General features: G+C 40.0%; 2 protein-coding genes across 6 annotated transcripts in view; one reads left to right on the forward strand and one right to left on the reverse strand.

Moving 5' to 3' along the window:
• Positions 1-2,352: 2,352 nt before the first annotated feature.
• On the reverse strand, positions 2,353-14,184 carry ZDHHC6 (zinc finger DHHC-type palmitoyltransferase 6). Its single transcript, XM_065672259.1, has 10 exons — positions 13,273-14,184; positions 11,221-11,312; positions 9,024-9,183; positions 7,902-8,063; positions 7,261-7,314; positions 5,587-5,754; positions 5,229-5,270; positions 4,693-4,838; positions 4,561-4,604; positions 2,353-2,933 (listed from the first exon to the last, which is right to left on the reverse strand). The coding sequence occupies exons 1-10, from the start codon at positions 14,167-14,169 to the stop codon at positions 2,830-2,832; spliced, it is 1,869 nt and encodes a 622-aa protein (XP_065528331.1). The 5' UTR covers positions 14,170-14,184; the 3' UTR covers positions 2,353-2,829.
• VTI1A (vesicle transport through interaction with t-SNAREs 1A) overlaps positions 13,725-24,395 on the forward strand; it is a 274,299-nt gene continuing 263,628 nt past the window's right edge. For 2 of the 5 annotated variants that reach the window (XM_065672260.1, XM_065672262.1), the window contains exons 1-2: positions 13,730-14,261; positions 22,237-22,295. In XM_065672260.1, coding sequence (XP_065528332.1) covers positions 14,168-14,261; positions 22,237-22,295 — 153 coding nt within the window. In that variant the 5' untranslated portion in view covers positions 13,730-14,167. Of the gene's footprint in view, positions 14,262-22,236; positions 22,296-24,395 lie in introns of all 5 variants that reach the window. The other 3 variants (XM_065672264.1, XM_065672263.1, XM_065672261.1) reach the window with 3 other exon arrangements.

Here is a 24,395-nt window from a genome sequence, read left to right on the forward strand (position 1 = left end):
ATGCCACCTGCTACAGTGACAGGAAAGTACATTGTTTTGGTGTATCAAGTGAAACTTCTCTACAGCGATCTGCTTGCATGTTTGAAACCCAGCACTCTGGTGGGCCCTTCAACTAGCAGTGTTCAGATATCAAGCACACAGCTTCATTCAGCTTAAAGTGATCTCATTTGTGAACTGAGTAGAGAATGCCGACTTCTCCATGTTATGCCTTAAAGTAGCAACTTTGTATAGGTCACTTCCTAATACAGCAGCAGTGGTTTCCCTTTCAGAAAATGAAACCTCAATCTGTGAATTTCATTTGCTCTTAACGACAATCAAGTCTCTTCTCACAGTGCTTTAGATTTTTCATGTCTGTGGTGTCTGCTAGTAGCTGTTACAATGACAGAATTGAATGAGTACTGGAATTGACTGAACACTAACCCATACATAGCAATTCAAATGTAAATTGGTCTGAAACTGGTCTCTTGGGTGCCACTTCTGCCATATGAACTACTTACACCATATAGATTGGAAGTGAAAACAGGAGCACTTTATCCACACTTGCACTGAAACAGTACAACAGTTACTTCAGGCTATCATTGATGCACTAGAGAATGCTACAGCAGGCTGGAAGCACTGTTATATCCACTGAATAAACCTTTGAGGTAAGAATGACTATAGGTATAATGAAGCTTAATTCTCTGCAACTTTTTTACCCATCATACAGACTGGTGTTAAAAACTAACATCCAGTCTTCTTTACTTGCTTTAAAAAGCTGTCCTCTAGCAGCTGTCCATTATGAACTGATCCATTTGGTCTACAGTATAGAAGTATGTATAAGCTGAATAATTAGATACCATGACTAATACATGCTTCACATCAGGCATAATATGAATGTTGAAAATATAGCCTCCTTTTACTTAAATCAGAAACAACTTGTATGTACTGCATCAGGAATTAGATTGCCTGATTTCAGCTCTCCAAACAGTGTAAGAATTATATACAGAAGACAACTTTCCAAGTGTACTTTTTTCCATCTCTGTGAAAAAAACCTGTGCTTGCAACTTAATAACTACTGGTTAGTCTCTTCTGTCCCTGATTCAGAAAAGTATTCAGAGGAAAATACTGACTCTAATTCATATTTTGGTTTTGACAAGGTTCTTATTTCAATCAAAGCTATCATGGCAGTTCTAAGAATAATTTTCAAACAGCATAGCTGGGAAGCTCAATTGTAAAAACTAAATAACCTGCATATCACTGGCTTCCTAGCATGCGAAGTTCTCTTTTCTCCATCTGCTTACCACTTAGCATTTGAAAAACTATACGGGAAATTCGTAAACTCCAGCACTAGCTTGTATGTGCTCAACTCTTAAGAGATCTGGATTAATATCAGAAGTCTCTCGGAGGAGAACTTTTTCATCACTGATTTCTTGTACTGTTGGTAACCAATCACCTCAAAGTTACCAGCTTATTAATTTCTGCTCATATTCCTGCTGAGTTGTGGCCTTTCAGCTATTACTAGCTAGCAGGGACACTAGGAGTATGATACACTCCTATACATGTAATGATATACTACTACTTCTAAAAAAGTCCTTTGATTTCAAGAGGGACAAAGCACCTGCTTGCAAGCTACTGAAACTGATCACCAACTCCCCATTGCCACAGCTGAGAAACAACCTAGGATTATGGCTCACCATTGGCATTTAACTCACAGCAGGTTGGGCGTAACAAAAACCTGTCTTTGTGCTGGAGATGAAAAGCCTGAGAGTAAGAGCATACAGGAGAAATGCTGGCTTGTTTGTATGTGGGTATTTCTCTATACACTTAATACCAGTTAAGAAGTGCTCATCTGAGGAAACTCATGCAGGTGGATATAAAGCAGGTATTAGTTTAGAACAGTAAATTGCAAATACTCCCAACATGTGACATGCAACTGCACTATGAGAGAACAAAACCATCTGTTGCATTTAGGGTATGTTCAGAAAGCCTTCAGCTGGTATAGGTTACTTCATTTTAAGGTCTTCCTTCTAATAATTCATACCAGATGCCAAAAAAAAATGCTTTAGAAAAGGTGTTAAATCACTTAGTAGCAACTAGGCTTGAATTTTTATTCTTGGCTCTATTGCCTCTTTTCACTCCAAGATAGATCAAGAACTCTAGTCTCTTGGATGTGCACTCATATTTCAGAGGGAACAGATACAGCTGGCTGTATTTTTTGGCCATTAAAGGCACAGAATATTCTTACAGCAAGAGCTGCAGTCATTCTAACCTTGAAAAAAAAAACTTATAACTCTCAACACTTTACCTCCTAGTTGTTTCACATTCCCATGCTGATAAGTTCTTGGTAGATCTAAGAACAATTAAACCCACAAGTGAATATGAATGTATCATTTATTTGAGGAGGACAATTCACATCATTAAAAGTCACAGGTAACAAATTTCATCTTGAATTTGAATCAGATGTTTATTTTATAGCTTTCAGGGGCAGCTTCAGAGAAATTAAAAGACAAAAGAGATGCAGCACACATCGCAATCAGATGCGGTTGAGAAAAACATCTAAATCATGAACCCTCAGAATGCAATTGAAACAGCACAAAGAAAAAAAAACCCACTCGGGCTGAAGAAGATGCATCTTGAAGGCAATCCACTGAATGGCTTCTTCAATTATTTACTGTTAAAAAAGTCTGCAAACCATGGCACAGGCATATCCAACCCTTTCAGCTGTGAGGAAAAGAAAACCTTGTCCTAACACATTCATTGCATAAGTCTGAAGTCATACGCAGAAAATTTCAAGTAAAGGATTGTGGTCTGAAGTAAAAATTCCATTTCTTATTAAAAAAAATGAGAAGGCTATCTGTTTTTCTTCTCTCCATCCACTGGTTGATCCGTTTCTGAGTCATATTGGCATTTTTCCACACATTTCCTAGGGAACCAGCCTCGTTCTCTTATTGCACCTTAAGACATGAAAAGTTGCATTAACTTGGAACAAAACACGGCCACTATAGATGAAAAACACAGGATTGGAAGAGATTATCAAAAGGTTGCACCCAGGTTATTTTGTTCTCCAAGGATATCTGATGATTCCCAACATCACTGTCTGGGGATGCATCAGTTCTCTTCCACTGCCTAAAAAGTTTTCAGAGTGCTCTACTTTCCTTAAGAAAAATCTTTCCTAATACCCTATTTGAATCTTTCTGACTACAGTTCAAGTTCACAACTCCTCTTTCTACACACCAGAGACACAGCTAACAACCTTCTCCACAACATGGTTTCACACAGATGATGACTATTTGTGTATACCCTGGGCTTTCTCCTACCTCTTTTTTTCTCTCCCAGCAAGCAATCCCAGTTCTTTCAGCCTTCCCTTATAGGTCACATTTTCTACTACTCTGATTATTCTCATCGTTTTCCACTTGACCCTTTACAGCTGATCTTCCTCTTTCTTAAGATGCAGTATCTGCTTTTATTTGTGGCAGTATTTCAACTGAGTCTCTGCCAGTGTTGAGTAGGATGGAAGGATTACTTCATGCATCTAAGAAGCTATATGCTTTTCTTCTTTCTTGGAAGTGTTGACTCATCTTAAGATTAACTCTTTTTCTCAGAAGAACTGCTACTTAATAATCAAGTTTTCCATCTTGATATAGTGCAGCTTGTTACTCTAGCTTTATTATAGCATTTTGCTATGCAGTCCTAACAAATCTTACTCTATTTTTGAAGCCTAGTTCTCCAAAATGCCAGTGTTACTTTGAATTCGAATCTAGCCTCTCAGTATACACTCAGTTCCCTACTCATTTCACCTGATTAAAAACCAAAACTAGTCAGTGTAGCATAGGTATCTCCTGCTAATAACCACCACAAAACAATTACCATGCTCATTTCTCTGACTCATTTAAGGTTTGATGTTTGAGAGAGTTCACTGGAGTGAGCTGATAAGGAGATAGCAGGGCTTATAGAGCAGGATTTAAAATAGGTTTGAGGGGAAAGGGGATAACACCAGGCTTGCTAGAAATAAGCCACAGGGTAGCATGCCACTGTTAGAGTCCAGATCCACAGAGCAACTTAAATGCATTTATGCCAGTGCCCACAGCATGGGCAACAATGAGGAGATGAAGCCATTGTGCAACAGGGAAATCATGACATAACTGCCATTACAGAAACATGGTCAAATGATTCACACAACTGGAGTGCTGCAATGAATGGCTACAGGCTCTTCAGAAGGCACAGGCAAGGAAAAAGGTGTTTAGAGAGGAAATCTCAATGTGTTTAAGAAAGTATTCTACTTAAGTATCAAAAAAAAGAAATAATAATTAACCTCACTGAGAGTCTACAAGTCTAACTTTTTCTTCAATATGAAGAAGTGTCCTGCTTCCCACTCAATCTTCAATAAACTTCAAGACTGGCAAGTCTACTAGGTGCAAAGAATGTGGATGTGGTTTTAGAGGGGAGAGAAGCTAATGCCAGTAAGGTCAGTCATTACGTCTTTTGAGAACTGAACATGTAATATTGTCCACATTTCTAGACAACTATGAAAGTGATTCGTAATTTTCAACAGAAAAAGTGAAAATAACTGCTTCATAATACCATCAGCAGCTGAGTCGAGAATCTTCTCACCATACATCCAGTGGCTGGGGAAGAAAGCGTAATAGGTAATTAGATGCCAGAACTCATCTCAATATTTCTTTTAAGCAAAAATTAAGGTGTGGAGCCACTAACTTTAAGCCTCTTGTGGCTAAAATCAGATCCCCTTTACTCAGTGCAATTCTTGGTTCTTCAGAACACGGTGTTGTAAATAACGTTTTAACACCTTTAGTCACAGGGCAGCAGACACCACTGTAATCTTCTATTGCTCGATACCGCACCTACAAATTTGAACACAACGTAGCAATCTATTATTATAAGAAATTATGGCCTTGTTGACAGTTTCATACCAAGAAAGTCAATTCAAGCATACTATTAGATTTGAGCACAACGACAATGGCTGTCAAAGGGTCTCCAAATTTTTAATTAACTGCTTAATAATGAAACAGTGTCATCTTTGTATCACGTTTATTACCACCTAAGGAGCAAATGCAAAGAAAGCTAAATGCTAAGCTTGGTTAAGCAGAGGTTGCAGCATACTGTTTGTGTGGAAACACAAAGCCTTTATTTAATTGCTAAGTTTAAAATAAAGAAAGTGTTTCAGCAATTACTTACATTTATTTAAACTGATATTTCAAAGTCATTTCAGACCAAACTTCACAAATACTTACGCTTCTTACTCGCTTGTCTGCTTTCTGTTTCAGTTGCTCTATCTGTAAATGATTACAAACAGAAATTTAGGCAGTGTTCATTTTAAGAGGACTTGTGCATTCAACACAAAATGAAGTCAAGTATTGAAACCATTCAACAAACACAGAAACTATCATTAACATTTAAAAACACAAAAGCACAACTTTTTTTAGTCTATCAAAAATCGGAGAACATTTGACGGAAGTCTTGTTTCATAAATATATGTACTACTAGTCTGTCTATTTTGGTTATTTAAAACACTGGTATATTACTACAAAGGAAAGCAGGCAATTGGATACTGGGGAGGATTAACTTGAGGTATCACTGAAGATCAATTACCGTCAAACTGTATTGATGACAGCCATCTCTTACTGGCCAATCGAGGCCATCTCCCTCAGGAATCCCAGACCATGTAAACACTTGCTTGAAGTTCTTCCATTTACTTCCCATGTCATAGGGAAAAATAAAGGTCTCACCCGTTTGGTAGTACTGGATTCTGTCTTTGGCCTGGAAAATAATTAAGAAATACAGTACATAAAAACATACCCTACAAACTGCAATTGAGCAGTAAATATTAAGAAGGCTGCATCATAAGTTCTGTATACGTCATGAGACCTAAAGGCAAACATTTTGAAGCAAGAGCAGTATATTCCTGATACAGTAACCCAGGCTTTCAAACCTACATACAACAGCCAGCATCTTGAAGCACGCCTGGTTTGGGTTAACTTGTCAACAGAATTGACTGGCTACACTCATTAATCCGCTCTAAGTTCCGACTTTATTTTATGGCTTTTTATAAGGACTGATGCCTGACCATTTCCCAGTTGCATACAAAGGCATCCACTGCTCAGGATTCTTTGATTAATCAAAGTGAGAACAATTCAACATCGGTAGTGCCTATTTCACCTCTAAGAATTGTGTACACAGGAATGCTCTGAATCTCCCACAATCTGCAGCCATGAACTTTCCATTCTCTCAGTAACAATGACATCTAGTGGAGCAGCCACAGAAAGTTTGTCCTCTTTGTTGCAATAATGTAATTATTGCGTTATATTGCATTGTAATGTATTACAGTCTGTGTTCAGTTTTCAGAAGGGACATATTAGCAGCCTGTATTTTACAATAAAAATATTAATATATGACTCCAAATTCTACTACATAGTTGTAACAGCATTTTCTTTCACTTATATTCCATTGTCCTATTATTAAAAGGTCTAATAGGACTAGGATCCAGCTAAGCTAGATTCTGTGCAAAGAGAAAGAATTACAATGCTTAGGGACTAACACACAGGCAAAATCCTCATGCTAATTTTGACACAGAATAAAAGAAAGATAAGGTACTAATGAAATGTGTGTGATTTTATACAAAATAACCTGGTAGCACTGAACTAATTTCTAAACGCTGAGTCAGTTTTGCTTCATCTAAAGTTAGCTTCTGCTTGGCTCTATTTCTTTTGAAAAATCTTGAGAAAAATCTCTATAAAGATATGGAAATCAAAGAGAAATTTAGAGAAGAAAAGATTAGGTATCATTATTTTCCAGTAGGTATCATTATTTTCCAGTACTTCTTTGAAATGAAGGCAAATCATTTCAAGTTTAATCAGAGAAGTAGGAAATGAGAAAAACATGTCCAAACATGCCACCTAGAATGGAGAGGTGAACAATTAAAGACATATGCATAGTGAGAAGCAAAGACAACTCAAGTTTCAGCTGAACACCCTCACTTATTCCAAGTACATAAGCAAAGTCTCTTAAAGCAAATACTTTATTATGTTCACATCAATTCCCCCAAACAAAAAAAAAGAAAAGAAAAATCTGTGCAGTTAATGATTTATCATCTATTTCAACTAATTTCAGAGACAGTAAAGGAAAAGCTGGCTGTAGGTATTAAGTCAGTGGTGAATAGAAATGACACCTTTGGTTTAAAGCCAGAGAGGTGAAACAATAAATCAATAACTATGGAGAACAGACTTTGTAACAATATAGTAGAGGAATACTGTAATAAAAGCTTACCTTTTCTTCAATCCAGGACTCGATTGAAGTTTTATTTGTCAAAATTACTTTCATCTAAAATAAAAGTGTTAGGCAAAGTTAGCGTTGATTTTCTGCAGGAATGCATCAGCTAGTTAAAGAAAACTTCATTTAACAAACTGAGTTTGCTTTAAAGAACAAAGCAACTTTTATAGGCTTAAAACCACTCAAAATTAAGATTCAGCATAAACACATGCTAATGCTATCCTCTAGAACTATACACTTAGTATCACATAGTATTTCCGTTTATGCTTAAAATGCACACTTTTATTTCCTTCCAAAGATTTCAAACTTCTGAAGTAATACATCAGGCATGTTTATATTATCCTTAGGGACAGGGGCATGTACTCCTAAAATACCAAGTATTTTGCTTTTCCAGAGAGTTTATAAAGGCCATCTCATATTTTCTTAGTGTTAGATTCTCACCTCTAAGTTCTCCCACAAAAAATGGTTGTGGTACAACAGAGGAACTGAGAAAAAGCAACATAAACCCTTGAAAAAATTACACAGCAACATAAGCTATAAACAGCTGCTCCCAACTCAATTCCAAATTCTGTTTCTAATCCACAAGCAGGCACAACTTAGTGCTTTTAACTTCTTTGTAACAGAAGCCATAAACTTACCTGGATAATAAACAGCATACCAACAGCAATAGTTGTTCCTAATGCCAGTCCTAAGGCAAACAAAGATGCAGCAAATGCAGACAGTCCAAAGGGAATAATGGGTCGAGGGTCTCTTTTGGCTGCACTCATGTCAATCTTTACAGAACTCCACCCAAAAGATATCTGCAAATGAAAAGTATCATTCAGCTTTAGAACATTTTGACTGCTGAAACAAAACAAGTTGACAATAAAAAATCTGGCTCTTAAGTGTCCAACTTCAGATATTTTATAATGCAAATGGAGTAATTATAAAAAACATTCAAAAGACCTTTCCTCTTTGGAAATACATTCTTTGCTAGATGTAGCACTTCTCTAGATGGAAAACAAACCAAAATCCCTGTCTTGCAAGCTCCGTAAGTTAGGCCCAAAAACATAAAAAAAAAAAATCTGGACTTTGCCACATTAACAAAAACATATTCACCAGTTTCAGATAGACTATATTAACGTAACACAGCATCCATTTTCCATAGAAACGCCACAAGTTTTCTCCTAAAAGCTTTTGGAGATAACAGTTCCCCAGCATTATTGCTCTGCAAATACAGCACATAGTCTTCACCTGTTACACTCAGTAGATATATTTAAGCTCTTCACTGCAACCACAAAGGCTGAAATTGAAGTTTATAATCTTAACCATGGACCTGACATACAGGATGTATTCCAGAGCAAGCTTTACTTACTGTTGCTGCAGTTAAATTTTTCCATTTAAAAAAAAACCGCAATGTAATTTATTTTTAGACCCCCTTGAAAAACTGAATACAATTCTAAAAAAAGTGGTAAGCAAAAATAAATGTCATTTAACTTGTCTGCTGGAAATAAATAGCAGCTAGTTTCTATGCCGGCCAAAACACAGCCTGTCTCTCTCCTTACAAAGTGCTACTCAGAAACTGTCTTCAGTTTCTAGAAAACTCCCAGTGACTAAGACAAGCAACTTCTCACAGGCGGAGAGCAGAACTTGCAGTATATATTGAAAGATTAACAAGGAATTCTACATGCTGCTTCTCAGAAAACCAAATTGTCTCATACTTCCAGAAATAAATTATCCGACTTAAATAATATTTTAAACATTTAATTATGTTTTCTTACTCTGTTGTAAAGCTGAGTGTACATAGTCATAACAAATATGAAAGAAGCATGAATGCATCCAAGTGGAGCTAAGAGGAGAAACAGAGTGAAAGATGCGTGATTCTGGTACCCACAACAGTTGTTGATCCAAGGACAGTGGTGATCCATCTTCATGACACATCTGTGAATAATAAATATCGATTAATATAAAGGACATTTATGATGTGTTTCAAAAAGCTCATAGAAGACAGCTAACTTTCTACTACTCAATCTTCATTCACTCATTTAAACCCACCAATTTCTGACAGATTAACACAGTAACTTCTTTTTTTATTGCTATTCAGAATGGCATTTCATGTTGCAGAGTGAAAGAAAGCAAAACAAGAAGTGCCCCCCAGGTCGTACCATCCTTAATGATCCCTCCTCCTCCTCTTTACTCAAATTTGGTAGCTGCACCATATTCCAGAGCCAGGGGACAGTGGCCTAGAATGGGTCGTGTAAGAACTGTCAACACAATAGTAGTAACTATTGCCATTTCTTTAAAATAAGCACACCAGGAAAATAAATGAAATACCAAATCCCCTGTGAACTACTTGAAGAAAGAATATAAAGATTCACAAGCAGAACTGAATTTCTTTTTAGTAGACCCTCTGAAAGCTTTATTAACTGTTATGTATTGACCTCACACCCCTGTAAGACCTTTTCAAATACCTTAGAGACACTCCTGTATCCAATATAAAGCTGGTTATTTTTATGTAGCTTACACGTGCAAAAAACTCCACCTGATAATCAACATCCCAAATTGCACTGATTTTACTTAATGGGTATAAAAGTTAACATTATAATGTTGCAGTTAACATTATAATGTTGCAATTCATCTGCACCAAATCTAACTGATAAACAAAGGACTGAATTGCACAAATATCCAGCTTCTCTGAAAATAAAAGTTAATTGTTTATTGAACTACTGACCTCATTATCTTTTAAGCTAGTCCATTCCCAATAGGAAGTTCAGTTTCTCCCTTTTAAGAATTAATTACTCTGTTAGCTCAATTGTCACTGTACAATTTCTCGAACATGCAATCATAACTATGAGCACAAGTGCTTCTGAAGAAGTTCCTTGGCCTCACCCCATTCAGGTGGGCCACAAGAAGTTAACTTCCATTCATACACTGAAACTTGCCATAGCACAGAAGACTTTCAGCAACAGTTTAAGTTACCTATTTTGTTGCAACAGGCTAGAAATACCTGTGGAATGAGTTACTTTAGCCACAGTTGAGGGGGCAGAAAATTCTTAAAGCATGTCATCAAAATGATCTGAGAATGTGCTGCAGTGTCTTCAGTTTTATTTGACAAGATAAATAATTTAAGAACCTGCTTTTGCAAAGTCTCAGGATCTGCTGCCATTTTCTATGCAGTCCTCAGTGTAAATACTGTCACTCTAGGAAAAGAGTCTGATTTTAAATCTTGGGATGACATAGCCAAATTACAGCACTGCTCTACAGTTTCAGTCTCTGCTTCCCAAAAGCACACTAACTGCACATCCTTGTGTTTACGGAAATAACAAACGAACATGAATGTTGTAATATCCTTTTACCACATCCTCTAGTAGTCCTTCAGAGGAGGATCTGCCCAGTAAACCCAAGATAAACACAAATACAGCTTAGACTGTAGACAGCTGAAATGGCTTGCTTTTTTCTAGCTGCATTAAATTCCAGGGCAGCTATTTATAATAAAGTCATCCTTTACCAAAACAACACCTTAGCAAAGAGTAAAGAGTCCAAAATTTCCACTCAAATCAATCTTTAACTTCCACTGGGAAAGATGATAGAATAGGCTTTTCTGCTCCCTGAGCAGGTGAATATTCAGACTTGTAACTTACAAAGGACTGAAAGATTTTTAGGTATTTACACAGGGTCACTTTCCTGAAACAGTACTGCAATGTTTTGTTAACACTGTTGAGAAGCTCTTAAGAGGAAACGATTTCAAACTAAAAAGAAAATATTAAAGACAGATTTATTCATTAAACTAAAACACAGTAAAACCATACAGAAATCATATAACTACAAAGTGGAAATATTTGAAACAGGAGTAGCATTCATACAGAAGTCTTTTTAAAGTCCACAAGACAAGACCTGGAAGAACAAATTATATTAACAGCTCATTATTAGATATGAAGCTGCTTTCATATGGACTTAAAACAATTTTAAAGATAGTACCTGTTACACTTTCGACAGTGGTGTGAACGTGGTGCCTTATAAGACTGACACACTTTACAGTATTGGAGATACATGCAATCCTGAGATTTCTCCTTTAAACAGAAGAACAGGTGTGTTAGATGCATACATAATTCTATTGGCAATACATATCTTGACACTTTCCTAACCTAAGCATCTTTGCTTTCTTCTGGCAGGGTGTGTTTCATAACCAAACCCTATTTAATGGTAGGTGATGAGGAAAGTAAAAAACCAAAATGAAATAATCCCTTGGTATCAACAAGCCATCTCTCACTGTTCAAAGTGCTGGTTGCTAAAAGAAATAAACAGTTCTTTCATCAAGAAGAGTGTACAAGCAGGGCTCCCTAGTGAAGTTCTGGAAGTGAAAAAAAAAAAAAAGCATGAGGCCCTTATAATTTTTTAAAAATAGGTTCTGCACCTTGTCTCTTCATTTTACGCCATAAGCCAATCTGGGCTTACTAGTAAGATGCTGTACTGGCAAGCATTAATGTTCAGCTATGCTGATGAGAAGCCTAGCATGGCCTAGAGATGCGCACTGCCAGCCCAGAAAGCCAGCCGTACGCTGGGCTGTCTCAGAAGGAGCATGACGAGCAGGTTGAGTGAAGTGATTTTGCGCCTCTACTCTAGTCTCATGAGACCGCAACTGGAGTACTGCGTTCATCTCTGGGGCCCCCAAGATACAGAGGATGCGGACCTGTTGAAGTGAGTCCAAAGAAGGTCACAAAGATGAACAGAGGGCTGGAGGACCCCTCCTAGGAAGACAGCCTTGAGAAGGCTCTGAGAATACCTTGTAACAGTCCTCCCATAACTAAAGGGGGCCTACAAGAAACCTGGGAGAAGGATTTTTCACAAGGGCACGTAGGACTAGGACGAGCAGAAATGGCTTTAAACTCAAAAAGAATAGATTTAGATTAGACGTTAAGAAGTTCTTTACTGTGAGGGTGGTGAGACAGTGGCGCAGGTTGCCCAGATAAGCTGTGGCTGCCCCATCCCTGGCAGTGTTCAAGGCCAGGTTGGACGTGGCTTGGAGCAACCTGCTCTAGTGGAAGGTGTCCCTGCCCGAGGCAGAGGGTTGGAACTGGATGATATTTAAGGTCCCTTCCAACCCAAACCATTCTATGATTCTAATTAGTTCTTATTTGACACCCATCTCTCACACACACACCCATAAGCCAAGTACAGCAAATTGACAGACTGGGAGACCTGTACATAGCAAGTAAATACTGGCCAAAATTTTCTGTTTGTGAAGTGGAATGCTCAGTTATTCTGCTAGACTACATTAGGATCCTCTTGTCGCTAGACTCTGTCCTGAGAAATATTCCACAAATAGAAATGTGATTACCACTGATCTTCGTTTCATGCCACTGGACCACAAACTCTGGCAGCTCTCTCAAGATACTGAGCCTTTATCAGTAGGTCCTTCATTAGTACTCGTCCAAGAGATTACTAAGGCAAAGGAAATGGAAATTTCTACCTTAACTTACAACATTGTGTTGAACATAAAATAAAGATGTAATTTTATGGCTCACATAAAAAAAAAAATTTGCTCAATGAAGTTCTTCTAGCAGCAAAGTCTTCAGTGCCGGCAGGAGCACGCTGATAACCTTGAGGCTCTCATTGCTTGGTAGCAGCACTTGTTTCCTGTTGTTTTGGTTTGAGAAGCAGCTATAAAACTTAACGTCTCCTGCCAACAAAATGACGTTACCATTCTGCCCCAGATCACTGTAACTGACAAAACAGGGAAGGGACGGACGGAGCTGGAGCACACTGGACACGCTGCGAGCAGCAGCAGGGGTGCAAAACGCTAAGATGTCGAAACAAGATAAGGAGCGAGGAGTGGCCCGAAGGGCTGGCTGCATTCTTCGAAGGGAACTGGGAAACACCGGCATCAAAAGATAAGCGACTTGTACCGTCCCCCTGACCTCGGCACACCGTCCCCTCAGCAGGGCCGGCCCCGGCGCAAGAGCACACCCGCCGGTCCCCCCACACCCGCCGGGCCCAGCCCGGGAGGAGCGACCGAAAACCAGCACTTACCGGCGTCCACCCCAGCGGGACGTACCCCGGGCCGACAAACATGGCGCTGAAGTAGTTGTAAAGGATCATGACGGTCCAGTTGAGGAGCATGATGAAGTTGACGCTTCCTCCGGCGGTATCCAGGGGCCAGTACCACAGCGCGGCGTCCGCCATGGCGGTGGCAGAGCACACGGCCACCACAGCCAGGGCTACCAGCGGTCCCCAGTGGCACAGCCGCCGCACGCGGCCCAGCCCTCCCGGCCCGTTCGTGGCCGCCACCGGTGGCCGGCCCACCTCTCCCGGCCCGTCCATGGCCGCTACCGCCGCCCGCCCGCTGCTCCTGCCGCCCCGCCGCCACCTCCACGCATGGCGGCCGCCACGATCAGCCCCGCCGGCAGCCGAGACAGAGGAAGCGCCGAGAGGCAGGGGCAGGGGAAGGGGAAGGGGAAGAGGAGGTGCCGGGGCCAGCAGGGGCTCAGCCCCACCCCGCGGCCCAGGGAGCGGAGCCCGCGCTCGCCTCCGCCCGCCGGCGCCTCCGGGTCGGTACCGCCCCCCAACAGTCCAATGGCAATAGAATCCCGACGGGAAATAGCGTCCCGCCGGTCGCGCCGCAGCCTCGTCTTTCCCCTCCGAGGCCACGGGAGTTGCAGGGCGTGAGCGGGCTGCCACAGCGACTGCGGCTGCAGTTCGAGCCCGCAAGCGAAGGTGTGGCGGGGGGACAGAGAGGAGCTGTGCTGGCTGAAACACCTGAGTGGGGACGGAGAGTTCCGGCGGAACGCGTGGCGAGGTGCCCGGCGGCGAGGGGACGCCTTTGCGGGTAGCAGAACGCGGAAGCGGGTCGGTGCGGAGTGCAGGAGCTGAGCGCGGTGTCTCCGCGGAGCGCAGTGGGGCCGCGGCTTCCCTTGGCGTCGCCGCCATGTCCTCCGATTTCGAGAACTACGAGCAGGACTTCGCGGTGCTGACGGCCGAGGTCACGGGCAGGATCGGGAAGGTGCCCAAGCTGGTAGGAGGTGAGCGGCGGGCGCCTGAGGCGGGGTTGGGGTGGGGGCTGCTCGCCTGGCGGCGCGCAGAGGCCGTGGTCTCCCGGCGCTGCTCGCCGCCCTCGCGGCTGTCACCCCGCACCGCACCCCGTCCTTCTCGTCTGCGAGAGCCTCTGCGGCTCCCGGAGCCTCCGGCATCCCAGCGGCAAGCTTGGCGTGGTGGCGGGAGGGTGTTGGTGTGTTTTCGCGTGCCTGTCCCAGCGTCCCGTCACCCGACTGTGTTTTCTTGCTCCTTACGCAGCAGCGTCAGGATTCGTCTCCCTGGCCCGCACGCCTGTTGGAGCAGCGAGTTGTCTCGTGAAATGTATTGCGATTAACCTGACGGAATATTGTTTGCTGTAAGGAGTAGCCCGTCTCCTCTGACTTGCCGTGGGGCCGCACGAAGTTAGGCCAGCACAGCTGAAGGGTTGAGCAGAGCAGGGGACACAGCTGGGCGGGTGTTTGCCAGCATTGCTGCTGAATGCCTTTCGTTGTGATGATGCCACAACATCAGTCATGGAAATGGAGTCTTCATGTAGCATAGACAGAATTTGTGCGCATTTTAATCAGAATCTCTGTTTTTGCTACCTGCTGTTAGAACATTTGATTTGGGTAATTGACCGAGGTGACACGTATGTAGGAGAATATTCAAAGAAGTCAGTGTTCGTTTACTTTAATGTGTTTGTCAATACCCTGAATCATTCATGGTTGATTCATGATGTATCCCTGCAGTAGAGACAATAATGTCTGTAGGAGTGTTAGGGTAGAAAGCTTAAAGTTCTCATCTCTTTACCCAGCCCAGCTGAATCTTCTAGTCATACGAATGAGTGCCTTAATATGGGGTTCCTAGTATGAGGCAGAGGGAAGTGGTTTTCTCATCATGCAGCTCAGCTTAATGCCACTTCTGTTGCCAGATCATTAAGTATTTCAGCCTCTACTGCCTATACAAGTTTCCCAAAGCTTTAGGATACTTGAACTGTGGGAGTAGATATAACTTAAGAAGGAAGTAAAAACACACTAATGGTACACTTTTCCATATGACTAAAGGAAAAAATATCATTCATCTGGGACCAAAGAATAACATCCTACTTTTAGAGTAGGAAATGTGTCATGAATCGGTGACTCTAAACAGGATTTGAGGTAGGTGGTTAACTAAAACATATCTCAGTGCAATATTAATTCAGGTCGTCGTGATATATTTGAAATGAATAAACAGGGATTTGAGAAGAAATCTGATTCTGGAAGGTTATGTCCAATTCTAATCTCAGCAAGTTAGAAAGTCTTCCAAAAAAGTGGTGTTCAGTGACCAATCACAGGCATGACTGAAGGACAGGAAATTGTCTGTTCTTTGGTTTAACAAAACTGTTTTGCTGTTGAGCTTAAAAAGGACATGGGCAGATAATTCAGTCACAATATGCAGGTACTTGGAGGTAGGAAGCTTTTTCTATTTTGTAATGGCAACTTACAAAATTGGAAGGAGGAGATCCAGAGAGTTCCTGTGATTGAAATGTAGAACTGGTATAATTTAGTGTGCTCAGAAATTACATTTAACCTATAACTGGCCACTAGAAAATTTGCCAAGAGGACGCAGTGAATTCTTCACTAATATGAAGTACCTAACCAAGGCAGTATTACCCACTGTCTCACAAAGGGGTTTTCACTTTTAAACAGCAAATTTAAAGACTGGTTTGTAGGAACAGAGAGACATTATATATACACTACTGGTTTCTCTTCTGAATATCAGTAGTGCTACACTGATTTATGGAAAGAGAATAGAGATTTGATTTCCTAATTCTGTAGATTTTGGAAGTCATCAGTGTCTGTTTAATACCGGAGGTATATTCTGCTTAGTAGTAGTGGATTTCCATAATCCTCTCCTTGAAGCAGACTCCCTTACTCACTTAGGGAGACTTTAGAGCTTAAATACAAGATATTTAAAGAATATGGTCTTAAGCAGTGACATAGCCTCGAAGCAGCAGGCTTTGAAATTGTGATGTGTTTATGTGGCCATTAGAAGGTTGTTTTGGAATTTGCCATCCTCTCAGAGGAGAAAGAATGCATGTTCCCTGCGGGACCAGTAAGTGTAATACTGGGCTAAATAGCTTTAAGATAAGATAATGGTTGATTTTTTTTTTATTTATTTATTTATTTATTTTAGAGGTGGCTTGTCATACATGGTTTGGACTAGCTTGCTTTATAGCTGCTTCTTGCAATGTACGTGTGAGTGTATTGCTTCAGTTTTCAGGGCTTTTGTCTTTCATCAGAAAAAAAATCCTGTATGATTTCAAAACAAATGTCAGTCTTAACTGCTAGAGACGTTTGACCACTTGAAAAAAACCCACCTAAACGATAATTCTCTGACTATGCTGAACACTTTAATCAGAAATATTTTAAATACACATTTTTCCCTTGTTTCTTAATAGGAATGTTTGCAAGATCTTTGCTTCTTCATCATCAGAAGTTCCAGTTAGTTCTTGTGGAGATGGCTGGGACAGCCTCAAAAGAGGATTGTGAGGTGGGAGGGGGACGTGAGGAGAGCTGCATGTGAGGTGGCAGTTTTCAGCAGCAGTGATTTGAGAGAGATTGCTGGTGGCCTTCTTCTTCCTCCACGCTGGAAGAAGCAGGATGAAAGGTGTAAGGACTTGTGCTACTTCCACGTAATACAGAGAGATCTCCTGAAGTCTAGTGACTGGTTTATTTCCTTCTGCTACTGAAGACGGACCTGCTGTAACCTTCGCATTCAGTTGAATTGGAGAAATACTGGTTAATTGTTTTTGCAACATTCCTGCAGTTGGTGTTGTCAGGACTTGATGCTGTTCTGTGTTCTAGGAGGTTGATGGCTCAACAAGCAATCCTATTGTCACAAATGCATAAATAGTTCAGCAAGAAATGTAACAAAGGCACTGTGATGCTACAGAAGCAATAAGCAGCAGGGACGATAGAATGTCTTGGGGAGAAATGTCTTCTGTTGAGGCAGATGTCATCTGGAGAATTAAAAAAAGCAGTCTAAATAGAGAAATAACTTCTAAATATTTTTTTTCTGTGATGCTGCTGCAGGTCTTTGAAGAATGTTTTATTAATATTCCTTGGTGTTTCAGAGAAACATCTATCTTGTGCTTTGACCAAAAATTTACGTGAATTTCAATTGCTTGATCTGAAAGAGAGTTTTTTCAGCACAAATAGTGACACTTAGTCTTTTCTGAGCACAGTAGCCACTGCTCATGATGGTTTTAGACTTGAGTGCTATCAATCTTCTGATACTCAATACCTGCATTTTCTACTGGGCAATCAAAGCACTGTATTTCAGTCTCTAACAGATTTAGCTGAGGAAAATCCCTCCTTTAATTTTCTGTTATACCCCCTGTACTGGAGTGTACTATTTCTCTTTCAGGTCTGGCTCATCATGTGGTGCCCCTTGAACCCAGTTTTATAACTGAAACACACATATCATTCCTTTTGTCTCTGCTGTTGGGCAGTAACTTCTGGCACAAACACGTAAACCACTTCAGGAAACTCAGCAAAATCTGCAAGTTGTCTGTGAACTGAAGGCCTTTGTTACTCAGACTCTTCCTCAGCATGTACTAATAAAAAGAAGCAATTACACAAGCAATGAGACTACTCAGTTTTGGTCCACGTTTTTTGAATCTCTTCATTGGTTGTGAGAGCAAACCAGTGCTGTGTTATCTTTCTGCACTTGTAGGCAGGTTTCTGCCTTTCTGTAACTGCTGTATTTTGGGGGACAAAAGAGTGCTAATGCAAGGGCAAAGTTGAAAGAACTGAGGAGAATGTAGTAAAAGCTCCTTTCTTTCAAGAAATTGATACAACTTTGTGTGCAAACAGAACAGATTTCTTTGCACACAATTCGTATACAAAGGAAAAAAACCACTTTTGTTTCCAGTCTTTATCCATATTTTGTGAATTTGACCAGTTAAAGAAAATACTGCATGTAGCTTGTATAATTTAGGACATTCTGTCTAGCAATTTGGAGACAAAAATACTATTCTAAATTTATTTAATGGAATATTAGTTTTTATTTTCTCTAAAGGATATTATTCTGAATTAAGAAAAAATATTATAACCCCTGTTTTGTTATGATGGAAGTGTATTTAAGGAAATGATCAAGTAGGCAGATTGAAAACTGCTAAGACACAGTGGAGTAATACAGTTAGCAATATGGGGATCTTTAATTGGATCGTAACTTGTTTGTCCCTGATCCACTAGATTAGTGGCAGGCTTCTGTTATTCTGGGTAACTCCCTGGCCTCATCTGTAGTCTCTGAGAAACATCCTGTGGATTTTGGGCCTTCCTTTCTATGGAGATGCTGACTGTGAAGAAAGTTGTTCCATAGCTTAACTGTGACAGTGAACTGGAATTAAATGGTTTGGAAACCCTTCCGGCAAGTGCTTTCTGATTGACAGTGTTGTACCATTTCATGCTTCTGTTGCTGGTGTCAACAACAGGCAGGCCTAGAGTTATTGGCAGTCCTGCAGGCATGTGGCTTCAGGCAGCATACTCCCACCAGGATTTTAAGAGGATGTGGCTGAAGAAAAAGAGAGGAAAGCTAAACCGAGTGTGTGATACTTGTACTTTGGTCAGCTTCTTTTTCCTTACCAAAGTGATGCTGCTGAATCCTGCCACCCGTTCTTGCTCTGGGGAGTGCATGGTATTGTGTGCCTTGGAGGATCAGTAGTTGGAACAAGTTCAGCTGCTTTCCTGGAAATCTATGAAGATACTGCTCCAAAGCTGCAGTGCTGGGATGTTGCCATGTGCCTGCTCACACATCTGTATTGCAGGGAGCAACAAAAGCGCATTGTCAGTATGCCTTGCTCCTCGCAGTTGCTCTGGTCACCAGCTGGGTGATTATGTATTGATAAGCCTGGGATGATGTTAAAATATAACTCTAGAGTTGGATGAAATTTTAATTAACTAAAGAGGATCATTTGAGTATCTCCCCAGTTTTAGGGGAGCAGTTTCAGACAGACCTTGTGTACTAATGAGTTTTCCCTACCAACGATCTGTAGCATAATATCTATGTGGGATAGGTAAGACTTGCTGATTAGTGAAGCGCTAAGTGGTTCTTGTAACCACAAGTACACACAGAATTTGTACAGCGTGAAGTATCTTCTCCAAAGTTGCAGTTTTATATCCCTAAATTTCAGGTTACTTAATGTATATGGAAATTGTACTCCGGTAAAACTGAGGGAAATGCCGGAATTGCTATAGTATATTTATTTTCTGCTGCTGTATTTTTAAATTTTATTTCAGCTTCAATAAAATGGTATTTTGTGTTTTATCTTACATTGTTTTTCCTTTTATCCATAGTCATCTTGCTCTCTTCCATGTGATGGAAAGAGCAGGGGTGGTTTGGGAGGCGGGGTAGGACAATTGGAATGTACAGGCAAACAAATGGCAGATTGTCTTTTCTTTTGGGTTTAAGTTATGTTAGGGAGATAAATCACCAAGAGATCTTTTTTGGCTTGGGTGTCATCATGAGAACCTGGTGGGAAATTAAAGACATTGCTAACAGAGAATTCTAAGTGCTGCACAGAAATGAACATGTCCTACACCTTCTGCTGTAGTAGAATCCCCCAGATTCTACTACAGTGGCAATGTGAATTTGAAGTTTTCAAGAAAGATGCTGTTTTTCCATGGCTTTAGCTTTGTAGAGAGGAAATGTAAGTAATCAAGTATTACTTGTATATATAAAATATAAAAATCAAGTAATGATGAAATTCTGGGCGTCTTTCAAGATTAAGAAAGGAAATTCTGTTTGGGAAGATTTCGAGGTGAGCTCTAACTTTTAATTCTTGGGGGGTGTAAGTGCTTCCTCCTCACTTCTGTCGCTGGCAGAGTTCTCTTTATTCAGGGGGATTCAGTGTTCTTATTCTTCAGTGTAAAATAAGATTTTATTCCAGCTGTGTTTTGGTAATATGTTGTTTAGTTCCTTCTGCTGCCACCCAGAAACAGCTTGGTTTGTTCATATAGGATATAGCAGAGTTGGAGCTTGAGACAGTCTCAGCTTCAGGTGAACGTTATCAGCACTGGACCACTTGCTTATCAAGTCCAGTCTCAGAAGGTGTATGCTGCCTATCCAGATGGCTATAATACATTCTTGGGCTTCTCTGAGAGGAATTTTCCCTCAGTGAAGGATCTCATACTGTAGTCTTAATTTTGGACTGTAAAGGAATTACCCTTATGTCCTACTATACTATAACAGTTTCTTGGGTGATAACCCAGTGCATGTGATTTATTCTTGTGAATCTGCCATGTGCATGATGGTGTATCCTCAGATGGCAGCTGGTTATTTGCAAAGATCTCTGTTATCTTAAAGGTGGAAAGATGATCCTGAACCTGATCCTTTCTGCAGGCAGAGCTCCAATGTATGTAACTGAAGAAGGATTGATCATGATGTTCATGTGTCCTTAAATTGAGAGTGTAGTTTATTTTGGGTAAAGGAAGATAGGTGGGTAAACCCAAGCTTTTAAGGAAGGATGTTTTACAGGTATGTTTTAATTTATGTGGCAAAAATTCTGGTTTTGGTTGCTACCCCAGTTCCTGCCTATGGCACTAAGTTTACTTAAAGAATTTTGGCTTGTTGGAAGCTAAATTATATACATCTAATAAAGGGGGTGCCTCTTGAGATTCGGTGGCTTCTGGCATGCAGAAGATAAAAGGAGATCCATCAGGTAGTCCCTTTGGTCTTTAATGTGTCAATTCCAGGATACACGTGGAAGAGAAGAAGCAAAGGAATTCAGGCTAAAAGAGAAAACTGTGAAGTCTAAAGATACATAATAAAGTCTCTTCTGCCAACATAGACTTGCCCATTGCAATATCTGAGAAGCAATGACTGGAGGTACTGTTGTGCAACTCACTTTTTATCTACTTCATCAGGCAAACCACCGGCACAGATGTCATAATGCTCTTGGTTAAAATGTATAAATAGTTGCATATCAGAGTTTTGCTAACTTCATTGAGGCAAAGTAGATTTACAGTCTGAAGGATGAAAGTGTGCCCATGAGAGGGGCACAGGGTAATGCAATTGGTAGCATTGAAGCCCCTGAATGCCCAAAGTAATTAAGCAATATGGGGACTTTATTATCTAGTGACTGAATATTCCTCAGAAGTCTCCTTTCATGCTGTAAAGAACCAAGTGTTCAAATAATAGAAATATTTGTGATGATGTGACCCTGAATCTTAGTCCTGAGTTTACATTGGATTCTCTGAGAATGGATGTTACAAGCACGTTGAAAGTCAGACATGCTCTCTATAGCTGGGATAATAGACTTACTGGGGAGCCTGGCTGGTGATGATTGCTACATATAGCTTTCAACTGATTTTTTTTTTTCTTTTTCAAATTTTCATCTTTATTGCTAATTTACATTTTTTACTGTTACTAGAAGACAGTGCTTTTCTTGAAACACCAGAGTTTCAAGAACCACCCCCCCCACCCCAGGTTGAAGGAAAAGAAACTGTTCTAGACCTGGTGTAAGAGCAGGGGAATATAAACCTTGTTTTTCTTCAGTACCTGGTTTCATTATAAGTGGGATGTTTGGTTTTGTGCCGTGCATATTTTGCAAATAAATAGGATAAAGCTTTGTTCTTAAACCATAATTCATTCTTTTTTTTCTGTTTGGCATAAGCATGTACCTTCTCATGCATTTGTACACACCTAGCAAGTGCCTGCTGAGGCATAACTAACTCCTACACCTGGAGCAGCTTGTAACTGCTTTTCTAACTAGCAAATGCTGTGTAACAAAGCAGAAGACTTCAAGGATTCTCCAGTCTCCTTTGTTTGTTTGCCTTTTTCTTGTTAATTACTAATGTGTGTATTACAGTGAATGATGATTTTAGACAGGATGAATCCTTCAAGTCAGTTTTAACTGATACACATAAGCTTTTGAAATGGTGTATTTTCCTTTCATGGCAAGAGCGCAATTATATTGTTATTTTCACCATTGTATTTCAGATGAGAAGAAGCAGATGGTTGCAAATATTGAGAAACAGCTTGAAGAAGCAAGGGAACTGGTATGTTCTGGCTTTTTGTATGCTAACTGCAAATTCCTAAGGAAAATAATAGGATGATTAGTGGTAACATTTAACACATGATTCCCTAAAAATACTGAACAAGAATAGAGAATTAAATAATATTCTGGAAATAGTTCTTATCTGAGTATATGGCATATCCAAGAGGAGTATACCCTCTTTTAATTTTGTGTTAAATGATTCGAGATTTACATTATTGCTGTAGGCTTATTACAGGCTGCTACAGGCTTTCAGCTGTGGATTAGGTATTTTACTTCAGGAACTGAATTAAGTATTCACACACCTGGACTGTTGTTTGTTTATTGCTTGTTTTGTTTATTTTTTTCTCTTAAGACATGTGTATCTACTTGGTTTAATCTGTCTTTTAAAGCAGTAGATCTTCTCCCTCACCTTCAGTTAGCAAGTGAGGCATAAAGATATTTAGTTGTTTAAGGTCAAGGCAGCAATGGTAGTGTGGGTTACTGATCTGAGAAGAGTATATGTGTTAACCAATCATTACATAGTGGTCCATGCTGATAGAAGAAAGCAATATGTGTTAAGCAGTTGTGACTTCACTTTGTTCGATTACAGCCCGCCATGTCCTCCATCTGGAAGGAGTATAAAAGTCAAATTTTGTAGACGCTATGTAACTGAGTAAACGTGTTGGTGACAGCTGAGATTGACTTTTTGCCAATAGTTCCTTGCCTAGAGTTGCTTTTGCTTATTTTTTGGAAATTAGCTTGGTCTATCAAGTGTCAGAAATGTAATCAGGCTGTTAAGGTAGGGAAAGGAAATCAGTTCTCCTAGCCTGAATGTTCTTACAATTGAGCAAATTGAATCAATGATTTTATTACTAACTAAACAGGAATACTAAATTTCACTTTTTAAAGTGGCATAGGAAGAAAAGGTCTCTAGGGTGACATGGTTCAGTGGTGGACTTGGCAGTCCTGGGGTAAAGGTTGGACTTGATGATCTTAAAGATCTTTTCAACGTAGCTGGTCTGACAATTCTAGGGTGTTTGTTGACATACCTGTTGCTTTTAGTTTAAGAATTGAATTAGTCTTGTAGGCTAGAGCATTGGAATAGCATCCAGAAAAGCTGGATTGCAGGGTGACTCCCTGCAGGTTCTGCCTGTGAGGATACCAAGGTACCTAACCTCTCTGATTTGGTGTTCTCAGTGGGAAACATGGTAAAGTTACTGTCCCATCTCATGAGGATGTTTCGAAGATGTATGAAGGCCTTTTGGGCACTTCCTACTCGAAGAGCCGAAAGAAAGTAAAAATCTAGAAATGTTTTCCATCTCCTTTTTACAACTTGACATGGCAAAAAAGCATAGCAGTACAGGGTAATGGCAGTGTGGGTGGTCTGATGAAAAATCATTCAAATTTGGTTTCCTACTTAAAGTAAGATTGGAAGGAGACGAAATGGAGTTAATGGCTCATTACTTCTTTCTTGTCTTATGTCAGGAAAAGATCATTTAAATTTGTTTTTATTATAAGATTAAAAAGTAAATCCTGTATCTGCGCTTTTATCCTAATGATGATCTTCATTTAATGTACTGGGTTTTCTTTCACGCTTTTGTTTAAGATCTTGTTGCTAATGCTGCTAGACAGGTGCTTAATTCAATTATGGGCTTTAAGCAATTGCTTAACATGTTTGTGATTCATGTCAAAGCTCGGGTTTAAAAATCCATTTGAACAAACGTGCTAATAACGGAACTGATTAAAAAATCCTCCTTAAACTAAAGGCTACGGTAGAAAATCAAAATAAACCTAATTCCTTGCTACTGATAGTTTTAATACATTGGTTTGCTTCATTGTTTTGTGTAATCAAAGTTGAATGTAGCTCATTTTGGTTGATTTCCTACTTGGCTAGGAAATAACACTCTCATATATCATAAATATTATTGCAGAGATAATTTATTTACCCTGACTAACCATTGATTGTTTTAAAACACTGTCTGCTTTGTTTGGGTAAAATCACTGGTGTAATTGATTTGATCTATGTGCAGAACTGACACCAAAACTTTCAGACTCCCAGGCTGCCTTTTCAAGCTGGAGCTGTTGAATGAGATATCTCTGGAGAAATCCTGTCATTCTCCAT

The sequence above is a fragment of the Lathamus discolor genome, chromosome 3 (assembly GCF_037157495.1).
Source record: "Lathamus discolor isolate bLatDis1 chromosome 3, bLatDis1.hap1, whole genome shotgun sequence".
NCBI lineage: Eukaryota > Metazoa > Chordata > Aves > Psittaciformes > Psittacidae > Lathamus > Lathamus discolor.